The 20150-nt window shown below is 40.6% G+C and overlaps 1 protein-coding gene across 1 annotated transcript in view; it reads right to left on the reverse strand.

The window, feature by feature from the left end:
• The window catches only part of LOC138143071 (AF4/FMR2 family member 2-like), a 198727-nt gene that overhangs the window by 150868 nt on the left and 27709 nt on the right, over positions 1 to 20150 (reverse strand). The window contains exon 2 of the mRNA XM_069064262.1: positions 4732 to 4852. Within this exon, the coding sequence (XP_068920363.1) occupies positions 4732 to 4852 (121 nt within the window). The remainder of the gene's footprint in view (positions 1 to 4731; positions 4853 to 20150) is intronic.

Below are 20150 nucleotides of genomic sequence, written 5' to 3' on the forward strand. Positions count from 1 at the left end.
CATTATAGCACTTTTTGGAGCCATGTTGTAACAAAGTTTTAAGTCTTAGTAGTTAGAAATCTTTCATGCTAGAGTAAATTTGGCAGGACAGAAAAGCACAAGAGAGATGACAGAAGTTGTACAATCTCCTTCTAGAGGAGATATTTAGAGAGGACAGATTGCTAGCTGCCTGGGCCTTTTCGGATATGGTCCTATTTGAAGACAGAGAAGTAGACCAAGAGACTTCAGGGACTTTAGGAAAATAAATTTTATCCACTGATAATATTCTATTTTAGTCTATCATCGAAAGATTTTAACTATATATTGCTGTACCTGCTACATTCCTTGAATAAATTTTAAGCTCCCTGAGTGTAAGAACTATTTCACTTTTTTTTCTTTGCATCCTCAGAGGCTGAGTATGGGGCACAGGCATTCTTGCTATTTCATTGAGTTGAGAGTTTGTTAAAATATCATATCTGATACTGCAGTAAAATCTAAAATATAGTACTAGTCTATCTTATGACCAGTGTTCTAGAAAATTCAGAGGAAGTATGGAGTACATGGAGGAGAAAAATGTGGGCTTGTAAAGGATGACCATGTGTTTCTGAAAGTTAGTAAGAGAGCAGGCTATAAAGAAAGTGAAGGATCCTTCACTTCATTAAAGTACTACAGATAGGAACTAGACAGACCTGTGATTTCACTGGTACAGGGAACTCCCTGGTGAAGAAATTCTCTAAACCAATGGAGGCTTACACATTCTCTGCAAGCGATAGTCTGAGACACATGTGGAGCACTGAGAAGTTAAGTACCTTACTATATGGGTCAGAGGCAGGACTGGACCCCAGAGCTTCTTGGTTGTGATGAGGCTGCCCCTTGCTCCATTATCAAATGCAATCATACTTGCAAAAAACAGTGCCTGACACAGTGCCTGATACAAAGCTAGTGCTATAGAAATGTTTATTCCATTTCACCTTATGTCCCACTGCTTCTCAACTAATGATATTATAACTACCTCATAGATAGGCTCATACGATCACAGTTCTTCACTAAAATGAGACTGTGGCAGTAATTCAGAGAATTAAATATGTAGAAGATGGTTTAACAACCTATGGAACTGCATTACTCAAACTTCTGTTAAACAAGGAGCACCCCAGTACAACGAAATAAAAAGAGAAAATGGTGGCTCCTAACTTGCTGAAAGGTCTATGTACCATACGCTCTAGTCTACATATATTCTTCCTCATTCCTTTCCTTTCCACCTTCCCATTGCCAATATGAACTTCCTACTGATGGGGTCCCTGGGGTCTAGATCAATTTGTGAAACCAACTTGTAAAACCAGTCTGTGAAGTTGTAACTGCAATTTGTCCTTTCCCACCCTTGAGCTCTGCCCCTTCCCCCTATCCCACACTCCACCTAGGCAGCACCCTGTGACCCCTTTGTTCTTACTTAATCTCTTCATTTCTTCTGGGCCTGGCCCACACCCTCCTTTGTCCTTGCCTTTTGTCTCCTTGGCCTGGCCCAAATCTTATCTAACTATCTATTCACATGCTCCTCTTGGTCAGCTCTGACCTTTGTCTATGCACTGAGGCCCCTCCCATCAGGTCAGCCCTGACAATGGCAGCCCTACCCTTTAAAGGTAAAAGCATGTACCCCTCTCACTTGCAGGTCCCCTAAAGGACTCTTGCCCGCTTCTCATGGAAGCATAACAATAAACTTCTACAACTCTCACTCCAATTAAGCCTGAGACCTTGAATTCTTTCCAGACAATATTGCAGGTTTTCTGGTCTTAGATAAGATCAGAATTCCTGCTGAACCTACTGGGATCTTTCCCCCATCACTACTACTCAGCTATAACCAACATCCTAATATTCCTGACTATCAAGGGTTTAACAACCAGGATGGGGAAGGGTCTCAAGGTCAGGTAATGTGAGGATTGTTTGAAGAAGGTGGGGATGTTTAGTCTGGAAAGGAAATGACTTAGGAAAGACAAGTATCTGAAAGACTTATTGTGTTTGGTCTTGGAGTGCAGAAATAGTTGGAAATTACAAAGAGGTAAGTTTAGGCTTTATGAAGTAACAAACCTACTAACAATTAGGGTTGTCCAAAGTGAAGTGGGGGCTTTGATCAGTGATGAGCTCTACTACCTGATATCTCATTGGAGATCTTTAAGAAAATGTTAGGTACCCATTTGCTGGGTTTGATGTCACAGGGATTCCTGATCACAAATGAGCTGTCCCTTCCAACTCCTGAGATTTTGAGATTGTGATTCTGAGCTCTGAGATAAATACTGAACACATACACATATCCACACACATACACACACATGCCAGCCCTTACAAAACAACTGTGGGAAGAGTTCCCCTATCTCCTGCTTGATTGTGGAGGAGAAAAGTGGAACATCCCTTCAGGGAAAGTCAGCCAATACTGGGAAAGATCACAAATTAAATATTCTAAGGAGTGCTGAAGGAAAATAATTCTGTGGTCTTGTGCTTACCACTAAAACAGCAAGTTTATGAACTGTAGGTACTACTGATCAAATACTCAGGCCACACAAGCTGGTGGGATTTTTCAACTCTAGAGACAGCCAGAGGCTTTCTGAAAGGTTCTGAGAGTCTACCTTATTTGATAAATAGCCTATTGTCTGTGAAAAAGAAAATCCTAAGAGTGAAATATTATGGTGTTGATCGTCCCCCACACATTGCCACCACTTGTCACCTGCTTCTGATGGGGACCATTACTCAGTTAAACAAGGCACAAGTGACTGTATTTCAGGACATCGCCTTTCCTTCCAAATCCTGGCCTAGGAACAAGGCTCTTTTCCTACATAGTATTATGTCACTGCTACCACTACTAGTTACAAAGTTGTCCATACCAGGTTAGAAATAGGCTTATAGTATCGTAGTAGTATAGTAAAATAGTATCATAGGCTTAGAGATCGAGTAAAGGACCGTAGAGATGACCTTCTCCAACTCAATCATTTGATATCCAAGGAAACCTGGCCCAGAATGGCAGTGACTTGTCTATGACTCCAAGTCTAGTGTTTTCACAAGTATACCCATTGCCTCGTATGTGCTCCCAATGACATGCCTGCCTGATTTATCATTTTAGTATCAAGGCTTTAAAAACACTGACAATATTGATAAGAGACATCGGACTTAAAGGCACACACCCATACATTTTCTATGAACTAATATTTTCTTAGGAATTCACAGAACCCAAAGCTTTCTCCTTCATTCCCATACCTACTCACAAATTCTGGTAAAGAAGAAGACTTGATTTTTAAAGTATTTATTTTTTATTTCATCTTATTGTTTTTTTTTAACAAACTCATTTAAAGACGGCACATAACAACAATTTCATGAACAGAGCTGTTGCGTTTTCTCCAAATAGATGTTTTGATACATCTATACACACACATATATACATACACAAATATACACAACAGCACACATATATCCTCTGCAGGTAGAGGAGGGGAAAAATTATGAAAGGATTCCAGCATTAACATATTAAAACCATCTAAGGTAGCTGAATTTGAGTACCTTGTCCATTCAGTTATACAGAGTTTTAAGTCTGAATCAAGTATTGCTTACAACTTTTGACACAGCCAGTAAGACTTAACAAGTCTTCACCAAATAAACAATTTGCTATCTGACCCAAGAGTAGGGTCTGAACCTTTGCCTTCATTACAAACTTGTTTTGTCCCAAAGTCACCATTGTTCCTAATCCCAAGGGTTGAGGAGATCAGAGGATAGAGCCCAGAAAATCAGGAACTTTAAATACAAACTTTTAATACCAAGTTCATTTTTCAAAGGAAAATACTGAAGCCCAGAGAGGGAAAGGAACTTGTTAATCACACAGCAACCTAAGAAGCACATTTCAGTCTCTAAATTCATGGCTCTTTTCACTGCCTCAAAGTAGCAAAATTCTTTTTCATCAAAACACTGAATGATTTTCCATGTACGTATTTTCTTTCTTCATTTCAGAAAATGCCATTTAGACAAAGATTCCTACACACACCCATACACATCCCCAGTCCCACCAAAAAACAGTTGGAAAAACCTAAGATAGGTCCAGATAATAAGTCAAAGACAATTGTGGTAATTGTAATAATATCAATGGAACAATTATTAGAAATTCCTATTCACCAGAATAAAACCAATCATGAAATCCATCTATCTACGGCAGTCCATCTGCTTAAGGCCATCTCCCAATCAAAGTAATTATTAACCACCACAAGAAATGATTGGCCCTCTCTCTCCTCCTTGACCAGTGATTTTCAAAGAGCACTCCATCCTCCCAACAGCTAACAACACAAGTGAAAGTGAAATGGGTTGTCTTTCCACGGACTTCACTGATTGGGAGAAGAAACAGACCTAGCCATTTACATTTTTATAAAGCCTTCACAGGCAGCCTCCCTAAAAATCAAAGCAACAGAAATTGTGAAGGGACAATCCCTTGGTGATGAAGAGCTCAAGCAACAAACAGTACCTCTAAGACAAGAAGTGACTCACAAGTCACTTTCGAAACCTTGGTATTCTCCCCAAACAATAAGAAAATTTCTCCTAAAGAAGACTTCAGAAACTCACATGACCAAAACATACTTTCAATATCTATTTCATTTGTGAAATAGATTTCTCCTGGCAATGATTTAGTTGCTTTAAAAATAGATTAAACGTTGATTAGTCGTAAAAAAATGTAACAAGCAATCCATTTGTGTAAAAAAGTAAATTACATGCATATTCAGCTACCTTGTAGGGTTCCCCAAAAAGACTGAAACCTGAGGCAAAAAGATCTTCATCTTGCTGGACTTCTTGACTTCTCCGCTCCCACTCTTTTCTTTTAAGTGCATTCCGGTCCTGTTCATAGTGACTGGAAAGAAAAGAAAACAACAAAAAAAAAAGACTCATTACTAATGGAAGTCATTTAAGTTTCCCTAGTTATCAATGAGCACAAAAAAAATTAAACCAGGCTCCCACAAACTAATAATGTAGAAAGATAATATAATCCTTTTTATTTTTTCCCCATCAGATTTAGGATTCTAGGCACTCTTCAGAATAATAAGAACCATAATCCTGCATACAAGAAATTGGCCTATTTCAATATGGCTGCGGTTTCTCCCTTGCCCTGTAGCATTACACTGATTCCTCCTGAAAAGGGAGAAGCTATCTGAATATCTGCTCCATCATAGCCTTACTCTCCTCTTACAGGCTCAAACTGTAAAAGAAGTGAAGCTTTTCATGGGGGGGGGGGGCAGGGCAGAGAGGGGAGTTGAGACAGGGGAGGATTATAAAAAAACAAACCACTTTAATATCAGCACCTTCATTTTCCCCCTTCTAGGCTTTTAGTAAGACCAGTCTAAAAGGCTTTTGGGGCCTCTGGTAAAAGCCATGGGTTTGGCTTAGAAGCAACAACTATTAACATAGAGGATAATTATTTCTATTATTTAAAAGACTCAAATGCTCTTAAGGGACAATAGCTTTCTAAAGCCTGAATGTTTCTTGGACCCTCTTTGCATTTAGGGATTTCCTACTGGAAGAAGAGCAAAAAAGCTAAAAGCCTTTGAGGATAAATTTAAGTGTTCTTGTTATACAGGTGGAGAAAGCTTTAGCTGGTTAAAAATATGACTGCTACTATATTTTTATTATTTTTCTTTCAATGATAAAGTTCATTCCAACTCGATCATAATATTTGAAATCCTTAAGCTAGTCCTCAAGTAAGGGAGGTGTTTCTGGACAGGGGCTGGCTTTGAGGCTTAACCTTAGCACAAACAAATGGGACCAACAGTCATTGAGAACAGATAAAGAATCATACCATCCTCGTTTCAAGAGAGAGATAAGGAGCCCTCCTGTAAGGGGCACCAACTAAGCCAGGGCCTTGCTGCTACCCCGAAAACGGTTTATTCTTTATTTTGTATTTGCTTATCTATGTACATGGATGTCTCCCCCAGCACCTGGTATGCATGTAAGCAATCCCTAGGGCATTCAATGGAAATGAATTGATGTGGAATATGTCATATTCTGTAAGAAGTGTTTACTATGTCAGGTGGTTTTGCTTATTACACTTTGTGAAGGTTTTGTTGTAAGGAATGTTAAATAATGTAGGGATGTCCCTGAGGAACCAATTTTACTAGAGATATTTTCATCTCAATATTCTGTAGGGTCCCTTTTCTCTTGATCTTTTCTTAATTTGTCATGTTAATCAAAAGAATTTCTCAAGTCTAGGTCTTTGATAAGTCTCTGGTTCCATACATAGTCATATATACTCTCAGAATGAGTCTATGTAATGATACTTACTAGCTATGTGACCCTTGGTCGTCAAGTCACTTCATCTCTTTGACTCTGTTTCCCCATCTGTAAAATGGGAACAGCACTAGGGTCTACTTTACAAAGTGGACTGGAAGGATCAAAAGAGATAAAATACCTAAAGTGCTTTGCAAACTATTATTGCTGTCATTAAGATGATAATTATCAGTTATTCCGTTAACCCTGTGAAGCTCCCCTAGTCTCTCCTTATCCATTCCTCTGTATTTTTGTGTATTTATTTTCCTTTTATATGGTCATATAAAAATGACTCGAAAAGCCTCATCTTGGGAAAAAATAATCCTTCATTTTGTCCTTAAGGAGTAAAATAGCCAGACTTCATGTGACTTCTAACAAATATGCACAGGAAGATTCATGGTACGAATGATGCCAGAGATAGACGATAAGGCCGTCCACCCTACCCTGGTGGGAGGGAGCCCTAAGTATGACTGTCAATCAGAGTTCATCCCAAGTCTAGCTACTGGACCCTACTGACCTACTTAAAAGCAAGTCTGTCACATGAGGGCTTGATCATTATCATCAAATACAGTTCTGAAACCTCTAAGAAGGAACACCAAGTGCCAGTGGCCCAGTTTCTAGGCATTTTACCACACCCTCCCATCCATGGAAGGGACAGGTGAGGAACCACTAAGGTAAAGTAACATCATCAATTTGTGCAAATGTATAATACTCATGAATGGCCTTCAACAACATCATTCAGTGCTATTCATAACCACAGACTTGGGGGTTAGAGGAGGGCAGGCTAAAAAGCAATTCCCAACAATAGAAATAACTGACATTTATAGAGCACTTGTAGGTTTGAGAAATACAATCACCAGATTACAGACAAAGAAACTGAGGCTCAGAAGTGGATCCAGGGTCACAGGATTTATGGGAGCTTAGAAAGTCACCTCTCATTTTACAAGAGGAGGAAACTGAGTGCCAAAGATCACATGACTAATAAATGTCAAGGCAAGACTGAATCCATATGTTTCCATACTCTAAGCCCAGCATCCTATTGATGATTCTCTCCTTCAGAGTAAGTGCTGTTTCAGAGGATCAGTACCTCAAGATTAGAATACCATCAGGGCAAAAAATTCTGCTCTCCTACAACAACAAAAAGTCACATTGCTCCTGTGTAATGAGCACAAGATGTCACTTTCCAAGGTGTCTGTTCATTTTGTGGACCTGACAGGCACTGGTGGCATGCTGATAGATCACATTTAATTCTCTCATGAAAAGGAGCAAAGCACTTTGGTCTTTTGGTGTACAACCACCTTCCTTTCCCTTGGAGGGAAGACAGATAATTAAAACCCTGAAGGAAAAAAAAAAGAAAGAGCCAAAGAAGACGGTGGACGTGGTCTAGCATGGACGACCCTTGCTGAGGGAAGCAAGCAGGACCACGGCTGTGCTGTCCGCCCACATCTGATCGGTTCAGAGACTGTGGGCTACATTTTGCATCTGCTAATTAACTACCAAATTCCAGATGACAATCAGAAGGGCAGACTGAAGCCCATGCACACTGATGTTATCTGGTGCAAGCAAAATTGACTGCGACATTTTTTCCCCTTCTCCATATAACAAAGAACAGTTAATTCTCATATCTCTGGTGAGAATGAATTGAATCTCCATAGAGTTCTCTGCTGCTCTTGGAAGATAACCAAACATCTACAACTTTTTTTTTTCCTTTTTTGCCCAGCATGAGGTTCTAATGAAAGCTTCACATGGAGAGCTATAATGAGACCTAAACTACACGGTCATGAGGCTTTTCCAGGGGAGAAAGTCACTGATTTCTGACTGAAGCCCCAATTCCGAATTTGAAGCACCAGCTAATTAAAACCACAGCTATGTATTTAGCCTCTTGTTATACCTACTGCAGTTTATAATTAGGAGGACCTCTTTATCTACTCAATTAAAGTTCCCACAATCCGGCAGCAGGCTGGGTTTGAACCTATATGTGCTGCTGAAACCACAGGAAAGCATGTGTATGTCCCGTGATGATCTGACACCGCATGCTTGGTTTCAAAAGGAAAAAGAAAGGCCTTAGAAGCACAAAGAAATGTTCAGATCAGAAATGAGAGTCAATAATCAGATTATCAGACAGACGAGAATAGGATCTGGGACTGAACCATAAAAAAAACTTGAGAGGGTGAGCAAACAAGCTCATTGGGGTTTTCCTGGCCTGAGAAAAGGACTCAACAATCACTGGTAACATCTTGTGATACATTTGATAACTTTTGTTTTGGATCTGATATACTGAGATCTTTCATGACAATGATGCACCACAATTATAAAAGCCAAGTCAACTTTCACTTAACCAAAGGTCCTTGGTTTCTCCTTTCTGATCATCATCTTTCAAGGGTACTGCTTTTTGTGAAGACATTTTCTTATCACATGGGAGAGAAAGGCAGCAGGAATGCAAGAATCTCAGAGGTGGTTATTTTTGTTAATTTATTATTTTGATAAAAGGCTTGAACTGGAATTTCATCATCTGAGATCTAGCATCTGAGAGAGCAAGAAGGGACCTTAGTTATAAACTAGTCAAGCCTCTCACTACAAAAGGGGGAAAGGAAGGCCCAGAGTGGGAACCAGACTTGTCCTAAGGTTAGTCCATTAGAGCCTGAAGTAGAATTCAATACTGAGCACCAGTCCAGAGTCAAGTTGACTTCTTATCAATGATGTTGTCCATCTTCTGGTGTTCTCTCTTTCATGATTTATCCAGATCTTAGTGACCCTACCCTTTTATTATGATCCTCCACTTTAACTTATAGACAGATAACCCTCATTTTCATTATTGCAAGTCACACGAGTATTAGCATGACAGTAAAACCAAGTGACCTTTTATTGAGCCGTTCGGTTAAGTTGTTTTTTATGTTCTCTCCATTACCTCTCACTGTGGTAGCTCACCTAAAATTGCTTGTTGGTCAGCAAGTTGGATATTTAAAAACATTTGACTATCAGAGTCTGAAGAAATATTTGGGATCAAGTCTAGCTCCTTTAAAGGAGTCCATGCCTTCACATGAGGAAAGCGAGGCCACGGAAGGTCATGGCAAAGTCAGAACAAGGACTCAAGTCTCCTATTTGTCTCTTTCCTTCTCACTTGCCTGCTGGAATCCCTAGTTTCCTTCCAAACTCAACTCAAGCATTCACCTTCTACGGTGCTTCTTAAACTGGGTCATGACTCCACATGGGGTCACAACCCACAGTTCAAGGAGCTTGGAAAGGGTCATGAGTGGGAAAAGTTTAATTAGTCCTGTGCTAGAGGAAACTTTTCCCAATCCTACCCATCTATGAACACCCTCTCCCACAAATTACCTTCTACTTATTGTGAATATATTTGGCATATATATGGCATACATGTACACAGTATCTCTCCAAGGGAAGAGACTGATTCATTTTTGTCTTTGCATTCTCCCTAAACACCAGGTACATATTGATGCTTGTTGGTTAATTGATTGGTTTCCACTAACACCAGGCTGTTTCCCTCAGTCTTGATTTTCTGTTTTGTAAGATTTAAAGAGTGGGACCAAATGATGTCTAAGGTTCTCCCTGCCATCTCAGTCGTTCCAGCAGAGAACTCTGCTCTTTATGAATCAATCTTTTTTTTTTTTTGGAGGGCAATTAGTGTTAAGTAACTTGCCCAAGGTCACCCGGCTAGTTTTTGTGTTAAGTGTCTGAGGCTGGATTTGAACTCAGGTCCTGCTGACTTCAGGCCCAGTGCTCTATTCACTGCACCACCTAGCCGCCCCTTTATGAATCAATCTTGATCAAGCAAGAAAGTGTCTCTCAAATGCACTGTAGTGATAAACTAGAGAAAGGAGTGTATTTTATTAGAAAAATGCCAATAGGGAAAAGCATTGGGAACCTAATCTATATTTTAATGCAAAGACCATTACTTTCCTTATGCAAAATGAGCAGGACCTCAAGGGACTCTTATACCATATTATATCTAGGGGAAAAGTATCTGCATTGTATACTTTATGAATTTTAATGATCGTTTTTTTTTTGCTCCACTTAATGCTGGTTATGTTACAAACCTACTTGCAAAAACATTAAAAAACCACTGATAATTTAAAATGGCATGCCTGCATAAAACCCTTTCAACTAATAAAGTAATTATGATATTAACAATATATAACAAGGTAAACAATTCAGGCTTTTTTAAATGCCAGTGGCACTAAAATCCCTCTATTTTAGCTATCATCTCTGTGAAAACATAAAAATACATATTTAATTCTCCCAGGAGACAAAGAGAAAACAGTCACTCTCACCCCATGTGGTTCAGTTGAAGTTTACAAACTACTCAATCTACACTAGTAGAGTTTATGACTTTGCCAGAGCTGTGAATGACTTGATGCCTTCTATACAATTGGCAAATATTTATCTTTACTACATGTTCCAGAGCTCCAAGTCATATTATTTTTTTTTCCAATTTAAAGTCACCATTTGAATTTCTCTCCAGTTCTAGTCTCTAATTGGCCTCAGGCTGTAAAATAGGGAATCATCTATTCTTTAGCAAGGCCAAAATAGCTCCAGAAGCAGTATGAACATATGGTCAAAAGGGGAGAGTGCAAATTTTGAGGTAATGGACAGAGGGCATAAGGTCCTAAGATGTGGAAGCTGGGGGTTACAGAGGGATGAGGCCTAGGACTGCATCTGCAGCCAGAGGACAGTATCTGTGAAAATCCCAGGCCTGCTACTTCCTGGTTTTCTAACCTTTCTGGGCTTTCTCTAACTTTCTCTAAGACCTCTTAGCTATGTAGCTATGATATCATGAGCCACTTCATTCACCTTTTTTCCAGAAAATCAAAAGGAAATCCATAAAACATATTAAATATTCCAGAAATGCCTGGGAATGTAAAAAAAAAACCGGCATCAGACTTTTTTAAAGATGAAAACCAAAAAAAAGAGCTATGGCTTAATTTTATGAATCTGTTGATTCTTGCCTCCCTTCCTCCCCCACTTTTTTTAATGTATATGTGAGATCTCTTGGGTGCAAGAAGAAAAGGAAGCTCTTTCAACCAGTGCAGATCACCAACCTATGCACTGCGTATTTAAGTTTCACAAGGCACTAACTTTGCCCAGAAACACGTAAAGCATACGAGAGACAGCACTTGAACTCAGGCAGTCAAGACTCTGAGGCTGCTGTGGACACCCATGATACCTTGATTGATGATTCTCTCCAAAACCGAAATGGCATATAAAACCACAACTTGTGCCCTTGCCAGTCTTCCACCTTGGCTCATCCACACATTCATCACTTTCTGCCATGAATGTTTATTATGAAACAATTTGATTTCACCTATTTCCCTCATTAAACTCTATTCTGACATCTCAGGGGCAGGGATCATATCTTATGCTTCTCTTTAGAACTCTGCACATGGAGTCAATACATGTGACTGAAGAAACAACAGAAAAGGTGACCATTGCCTCAGAAAATGATCAGTGAGGATTTGGTACTTGTTGTGATAGCTCAGGCTTAGGGAAAAACAACTCTCAGACTGACTCACAAAGCACTCGTGATTTCTTCAGAGGGGAACCTTTTCTCATATTTAAATGACAAGACAAATAAAACTTCAGAATGATAAAACACAATTTACAAATCCAAAAGGGCTAAGCTACAGCAAGAAATTCAACCAAGCCCTTCAATTCATTAATAGAGCACAGAGAAACAGAATCTCTGACCTGGAAATGCCCTTCTCAGAAGTTGCCTGAATGACAGTGCCCTTTCTAGCTGCCTTCACCAAGAGGGAGCCCAGTGCCTCCAGGAGGAGCCCAGACTACTCTTAGCTAGAATTGATGACATCAAGCCTCAATCTAGGACTCTGCAATTTAGAATCTCTACTCTTCGTGATTCCCCCTTCTACAGCACAGCCCTTCATGTACCAGATTATAGCTATCACCTTTCCCAAAATCTTTTCTTCTCCAAATTAAACAAACTGAATTTTCTGTGGAAGTTCCCTGAAGTCATGTTCATGTGGCATGGTCTCCAATCCTCTCATCATCCTACCTCCTCACCCATCTCTGGACACATACTTCGTTATCAATGTCCTTCCTAAAATTTGGTTCCCATCACTGAACACAATACTCCATATGTGGCCAAATCAGGGCAGAGGAAAGTGGTATCATCACCCTAGTATACCAATTTAAAATTTAATATTATATGGCATCAATGCAGTTAACTATACACTTTAAGCAAGAATAGACTAAAAGTATAGCAATGTAGTGAATATCAGTGCAGGATATAACCAATCATCCTTCATAGTGAGGGCCACTGGGGGAGAGGTGGTGATCAGGCAGTTAAGGAAGACCTATGCTTAAAGCCCTCCTTAGACATTAACTAGTTGAGGGACCTAACTGCTGCGGACCTCAGTTTCTTCAAGTATAAAAAATGGCTAAAACATAATGGTACCTAGCTCATGAGGTGGTAAGATGCCAGGGAGTTAATGACTGTAAAGCACTTTGTAAAGCTCCCTGGGCTCCCTATCAGCTATCATCATTATTACATTTAGAGAGAAGGGCTTTAAAATCCGCCTCATTGGATTCCCACTACAATCTGATGAGGAAGCATGATTGTTACTATTATGGTCATTTTCGAGATGAAGACACTGAGGATAAACATATATAAGTCACAGAGCAAGTGAGGGGGAAACTGAGACTTAAGCATTCTTACGTGATTCATTATTCTGTCCAGTATAAAACCCTAATTCCCCTAGACTTACACTATCTTTTACACATTACAAAATGTCAATGTTTTATCATTACTGGTATTGGAGAGATGAAAATTTGAAAAAAGCTAAGTGACACAAAGTGATGAACCTTGAATGAGGAACACCTGAGTTCAAATCCAGCCTCTGACAGTTATTAGCTGTGTCACCCTGGACAAGTCAATCTGTTTGCCTCAGTTTTCTCTCAAGTAGCACCTACTTCAGAGGCAAGTCACTCAGCTTCCTGGGGCATTTACCTATGAGAGGGTTGAACCAGATAGCCTCTCAACTCTCCACCCATTCTAGATCTATGATTGTGTGATCCTTCACTTGCAACTCACACCTCTCATGTATGCCCTATCTCATTCTAGCCTTTGCTTGAAGACCACTAATGAGAGGAATTCTTTGGAGGTGTAGTGAATAAAGTCTAGACTTGGACTCAGGCAGATGTGGGGTTCAAATTCCACCTCTGACACTTAGCTATGTTCATAGGCAAGTTATTTTACTTCTCTGAAGCTCTTTCCCCATGTGTAAAATGGACACAATGGACAGACTTCAAGAGAGAGTGGTCCATGGGGTCACAAAGCAGATACAACTGAACGGCAGGGCAACAACCGCCAAGAGACTGTATGTATCCCTGCCTCCATCCCACTTTGTGACGGACTCACTAGTTAGAAAGGTATTTCCTTCCAAGTTGCCTGCTGCCCAGCATGCCTTCACAGAAACAGTATTTGGAAAAACCTATTTTGTGTTACACTTAATTCAAAGCAATGCAATTGGAAACAGACATTACAATTGAACTTACTAGGATACAACTTTCACTTCTGAGAAGCTCAGAGTGAATGGGAAAGCAGAAATAAAAAATAAAGCCAAGGACAAAGGAGGTTTTTTAGCTCACAAAAAGCTTTGTATTCAACAACTTTTCCCTCCAGGCAAATGCTTATAGCCTAGAGCCAGGAAGTACTCCCTTTTCTCACAGTCAAACCTCGGTCTGGTTAGTAGAATGCAATCTCACTGGGGGCAGGGACTGCCTCCCCTTTATCTTGGTATGCCTAAGGCTTTACAGAGTGTCCAACACATAGGAGATTTAATACAGTCTAGCTAGCTAATTCATTGGGATCTCCTTCTCAATATTCAGAGAAGGGAGAGGTTCTCTCAAGGATCAAAGATCCTTGCCCCACTCTTGGTGACCTGATTTTTCCTAATCACTGATGTCCCATATTTGTAAATGCTTACCTCCCCAGCCCCACACAGCTTGGAAGTTCCTTCTTGGCCTTGACAGGCTTCCAGAACTCCAAAGAGCCATTCACCCTCCTGACAAATGGTCAGGGAGGAGAAGCAATTTACAAAAGGAAATGGCAAAGTTATAAAGCCCCCACCCCCCTCCTGACCCTTTTCTTCCATTGGCTGGAAGTCAGGTGCACAATCTAAGGTCGGCAATCTACCTCAAGTACCAGAACAAGGAAACAGTAGCCCACCCAATGTACATTTGAGAAAGCACTTCTGTCCTTATTTGGCATATCTTAGCTGAGGTGTCACTGAGGAGAGGGGTGACTCCCTACCGCTCTGAGTTTTGAGTCCTTGTAAATCATGTGTTTTCCAGGGAAGGGGAACTTGGGCCTGTTTCCCACAAAAAGCCTTACTAGATATTAGAGTATAACCTTGAGAAGTTTTCACTTCTTTCACTCAGCACTGATGACAAGAGTTTTCACATGGGGAGCTCATAACACAAGGTGAAATCACAGGCCCAGACCCATCACCAAGAAAAGGAAGGGAAAAACATGTTGGATGCTATGACATGCTAAGCGTTAAAGAAACAAAAATATTAACAAAAACAAAGGCTCTTGCCTTCAAAGAAACAACATTCTATAGGGCGAGATAAAACAGTACACAGAATAAATACAGAGTAATTTAAGGAAGAAGAGAGTCCTAATACTTCGAGGGTAGGGGAGGAAACAAAGAAGAGGCAAACAAAACAAGGAAGGTACCAGTGGCAGTTGAGCTGAGCCTTAGAGCTGTTGGGGTAACTCAGATTCTTGACCTAAATTCTAGGGTACTCATTTCTCTAAATATTCACCCCTACCAGCAGCAGGTCCCATGGCCACAGGCTCCTTTCTGTTGTCTGTGACAGGGAGCTGCCAGACTGTGTCTGAGGGGGCCTCCTGTTGTGAAGTCTCCTCCTACTCAGCCCAGTACCCTGGTCTCCCATAGCCCATGAGGATGATATCATTTACCCGGTCTTCCAGATTACTTGATTTTTCATTTCAATGTGTCTTTGTTCTTGTTTCCTGGATTGCATAGAGGCAAAAGACTGCTCATTCCTGAGCCATCTACTCCAGTATACAGAACCAGTTGCTTGTTTTCTCCAAGATGCTTTTATTTTGTAGCCTACAGTTCTAATTTTACTAGTCTTTGGTTTTCTTCGCTTACTAACAAGACTCTTACGTTTGTCTTCTTCACCCTTTTTCTTATCTATTTCTGCCTCTGCTCCTCTCCTGAGGACAACAGAAAAGTGAACATTCTGGAAACACTCAGGCAACCCTACTGGTTGAAGTGACGTCAGAATGCAGCAAATGAACTCTGGCACATAACAGACTAAAAGGTTACCTGTTGCCATAACAAACTGACTACTTGTCATCAGAGCTTTTCAAATGAGAGGAAAGATACTCTGATGACTTGTTCAAAATAGTAATATGGAAATGTGAAATGGTTTCCTAGCATCATATATACTCTAAATCATTAATTACCTTGTTGAATGGGCTGCATAGGTGTGCACAATCTAGAGGTCACAGGGTATTGTGAAGGAATTTCTGGCTAGCATCTTCTGACAAGGTGACATGAGATTTTCAAAATTAGAGCTACCCTGCCTTAGTCACATGAACTTTTTAAATATGGGAAATTAGTCAAGAAAACCAAAGAGAGAAAAGATCACTCTAGTACCCACATCCTTACTCAAAGCCCCATCAGTTTTACAATCCCTACCTCACACCTCCATAAACTCGAGATCAATTTACATATAGGGGGTGGGAGGCAGAGAAGGAGAAGGTAAGTCTGGATTTGGCATTTCATTAGAACAAGGAACTTCTGCTATGGAAAATCCTCTACCTATTTAGATCAGTAACTCAGCTATGAGTTCTCAGCTTAGTGAGCTGAGTGGGGAAAATGAGACGTTAAGTGATTTAGTCACATAGTTAGTATCAAAGCTTGAGCTCACTGGAAGGAAGGACCTTTCTCTCCTACCCCATACATGTTTACTACTCTGAATTTTTAGGGGGGTAAAAAGAGTTTTCATTAAGAAGTTCAGACAAATTTTTTAATGTCTTCAAATCCGCAAATGCTAATGTCAACCTTATGTTCCTTTTCAGCTGGATAGGACATTCTCATTTTTCCCTAATCAAAATTTAGTACAATAGAGCACTAAATACAAGCAGTGACTCAAAACTAGAAGAGGCCATAGGGACAATCCAGTCCAACCAAGGCCTTCGGAATCTCAGTCTGTGGTTCGTTCTATCGGACCTCGTTGCTACCTCCAACACACACAATACCATATTAAGGAACAAAACTGAACACACAATTGCAGACCTTTTAAAATTCAGACAACTCATTTGAGCCATACTGTAGAGGACATATTTGGCCGGAGTGATCATCATCGACACTGATAGCTATAAGCAGTTTCTGAATTATTCAACTAGCTATGTGTTCCTCTGTGTCTGTTCGTTTACAAACTTACTATTCTTTGTTCAAGAGCATTATTTTAGCCTGAGCTCAGTGGCATATGATGGAAAAGATTATATATTCAACACTCAAAGCTAGTTCAAGATGGTCACTGAGCAACAGACACTAAATAGGATTTACTGGAACAAGTTTGCTTTCAGATGAAAAAGATGAAATGCCAGAACCTTGATAATTCCCACCAATTGCTTCTGGGACTTAAGTTCAACCTAATCCAAGTCTCTGGGGATGCGGGGGAAGGGGGGGGGAGAAGAGGTAGGGGTAGTATCTTCTCAGATCTCTTCCCCTCTTTCCAGGGGCTTAAATATTTTTTTTAGTTTGGGATCTGTAAATAAGAGAATGTAACAGAAGAACTTCCATTACCCAGACATTATTATTTGGGAAGAGCAAGGTCTCTTACAGCTCAAAATGGATAGCCTAGCTAATTCTAGGGACAATAAGTAGATACAGATGAGACAGGGCTTCAGAGATGAGCCCCTGCTGTCTCTTCGATCACTGCACACTATCTCTCAATCTGTTCATTTAGCTCAGTGATCAAAACTGGGTTTGAAATAACGCAATTTAGTCAGCTCTGCTTCAGGGATGTCACCAAGGGGAGCATAAGGAATCCCATGCAGGTAGATAACAGATGTATATCATTCATTCAGTAACAGAAATGGTCTCACTCAAAAGAAGCTTGGTAAACATAACTACACTGAAACCAAAAAAATCGAGGAGTTTAAGACTTATTTATTAATATTATAATTAAATTATTATGTAATTATTAATATCACAAATAATATATTACATAACTATTGTTAATATTATAATTAAACACCATAATAAGCAGCAATTCAGGCTATTCCCTCATGAGCAGAAAGTTCCACTTGTCAGAAAGACTTTTGAATAAGTTGTAACTGATGCATTCAGATGGTCTCATTCACTTATGAAATGACTGAGGATCCTGCCATGACCCTTTAAGAACGAAATTAAAAGAACAAACTGTGGGAATTTGTCCAACTTTTCTGAAAATCAATTTGGAATAATTCTAAGATACTGACTAAAATGTTCATGCCTTTTGACCTAGAGATCCCATGACAAGGCATCAACATGAAAGAAGCCAAAGAGAAGTTACTGGAAACAATAGATGTTAATCTAGTGGAGACAGGTTAAACAAATCGATCCGTGAATATCAGTTGCCTGTAAGAAACAGTGAATATGATAGACACAGAGAAGAATGGGAAAACTTGTACAAACCAAAGAAAGTCAAGCAAGCAAAATCAGTAGAAAAATACACACGGAAACAATGGAAATGCAAAGCACAACAAGCCAAATTGAAATTGAATGCTGTGTGATTGCAATGACCAAGTTTGGTCCCAGAAACAGCAACATGCACAGTTGTTATAGTATAGCCCTTTTAGGAGCCGTTTCCATCTGTGCCATCCTGTTAGATCTGTTCTTGCTCCTCAACCTCCATCGCCAAGATTGATGAGTAAGCGCTAACCACTGTACTGCCACGTCTCAAATCTGGTCCCTTCTCTCCACACCTAAGGTCGCCACCATAATTCAGGCTCCCAATTACTTTGGCTCTTCCCTCTCTGAGCTATTTTCCACGCAACTGCAAAAATATTCTCCTTCTTTTACAAGTTTGGCCCTTTCATTCCCCTGCTCAAAGTGCTTCTGGTAGTTTTCTACTACGTCTTAGATAAAAGATAAACTCCTCCGTTTGGCATTAAAAGACTCTACAATCTGGCTCCGCTCTACCTTTCCAGACTTTTTGCCGCAGTACATTTCCCCTCCCCCTCCCTTCCACTCAGTTTATGGCTCCAGGAGAAACACAGCTTACTCCTCACACTTGTCCCGGTACACGTCTGCCTCCACACATTCACACAAGCTACTCTGTAGCTCTACATGCCGGAAAATGCCCGCATTCCTCATCTTGGCTGAAATTCTCTTTTCCTTCTAGGTTCACTCAGGTGTCACCCTCCCCCATAACTTCTTCCCTGATTCCCCCTACTTTAAGACTTCTCTCTGCCTCACCCCCTGCTTATAGACCGGAAGTCCGGACCGGACCCTAATTCGCTTTCCGGTCTCTCAAGATGGTGGACAAAAAGCCACCCAAGGAAAAGAAGGTAAAAAAGGGGGGGGGGGGGGAAAGAGAGAACAAAAAGGAAGATGTAGCTGAAAAGGTCAAAAAGCCTCAAAAGCCTTGCAGTCAGAACCCAGTCCTGGCCCAAGGGATTGGTAGATAACTCCAGGTCTGCAATGCATTCCCGGAGAGCCATGTACAAGCAGAAATACACTGCCCCAAAAACCCGAATTGAAAAGAAGAATAAAGAAAAAGTGCCTGCTATGATCTCAAAGCCTGTGCGTGGTGATAAGAATGGAGGAACTTGAGCGTTAAAGATTCGCAAAATGCCCAGGTATTGCCCTACTGATGATGTGCCTAGAGGGCTGCAAAGTCATGGCAAAAAACCCTTTAGCCAACAGCATGTGAGGAGACTTCGAGCTGGCATCACCCCGGCCACCGTTCTTATCATGCTCACTGGCCGCCACAGGGGCAAGCCAGTGGTTTTCCTGAAGCAACTGGCTAGTGGCTTGCTACTGGTCACTGGACCTCTGACCATCAACTGTGGGCCTCTGAGAAGGCCCCATCAGAAATTTGCTGGGGTGGCTAGGTGGTGCAGTTAGTAGAGCACCGGCCGTGGAGTTAGGAGGACCTGAGTTCAGATCCAACCTCAGACACTTAACACACACAAAAAAGAAATTTGTCATTGCCACTTCTACCCGGGTTAACCTTTCAGGTGTGAAAATTCCAAATCATTTTACTGATGCTTACTTCAGGAAGAGGATCCGTAAACCTAGACACTAAGAAGGATTTTTTTTTTTTGCTTTTTGGAGGGCAGTTGGGGTTAAGTTACTTGCCCAAGGTCACACGGCTAGTTTTTGTGTGTGTGTGTTAAGTGTCTGAGGCCAGATTTGAACTCAGGTCCTCCTGACTCCAGGGCCCGAGCGCTATTCACTGACCCACCTAGCCACCCCAAGGAGAGATTTTTGACACAGAAAAAGAGAAATATGAGATTACAGAGCAGCACAAGGCTGACCAGAAAACAGACTCTCAGATCCTACCCCAAATCAAGAAAATTCCTCAGCTCTGAGGCTACCTGCGTTCTGTCTTCTCTCTCTCCAATGGAGTTTATCCTCACAAACTGGTGTTTTAAATGCCTTGCAGAGAAGACTTATTAAAATATTTGCTATAGCTAAAAAAAAAAGACATCTCTCCCTCCCTGAACTTCCCCAGAGTACTTCAGATGCCTCCTTTCCCATCACCACTCTCTACTTTGCATTACATTTATTTTATTTTTGTGTATGTGCACATCCCTGCCCTTGGCCCACTGGATTATTGTTTCCCTAAAAGCAGTGACAAACTTTTAATCTTTCTATCCCTAG

The sequence above is a fragment of the Petaurus breviceps genome, unplaced genomic scaffold, assembly GCF_028583685.1.
Source record: "Petaurus breviceps papuanus isolate PSGF00001 unplaced genomic scaffold, PetGlider_PUasm1.0 90626, whole genome shotgun sequence".
NCBI lineage: Eukaryota > Metazoa > Chordata > Mammalia > Diprotodontia > Petauridae > Petaurus > Petaurus breviceps.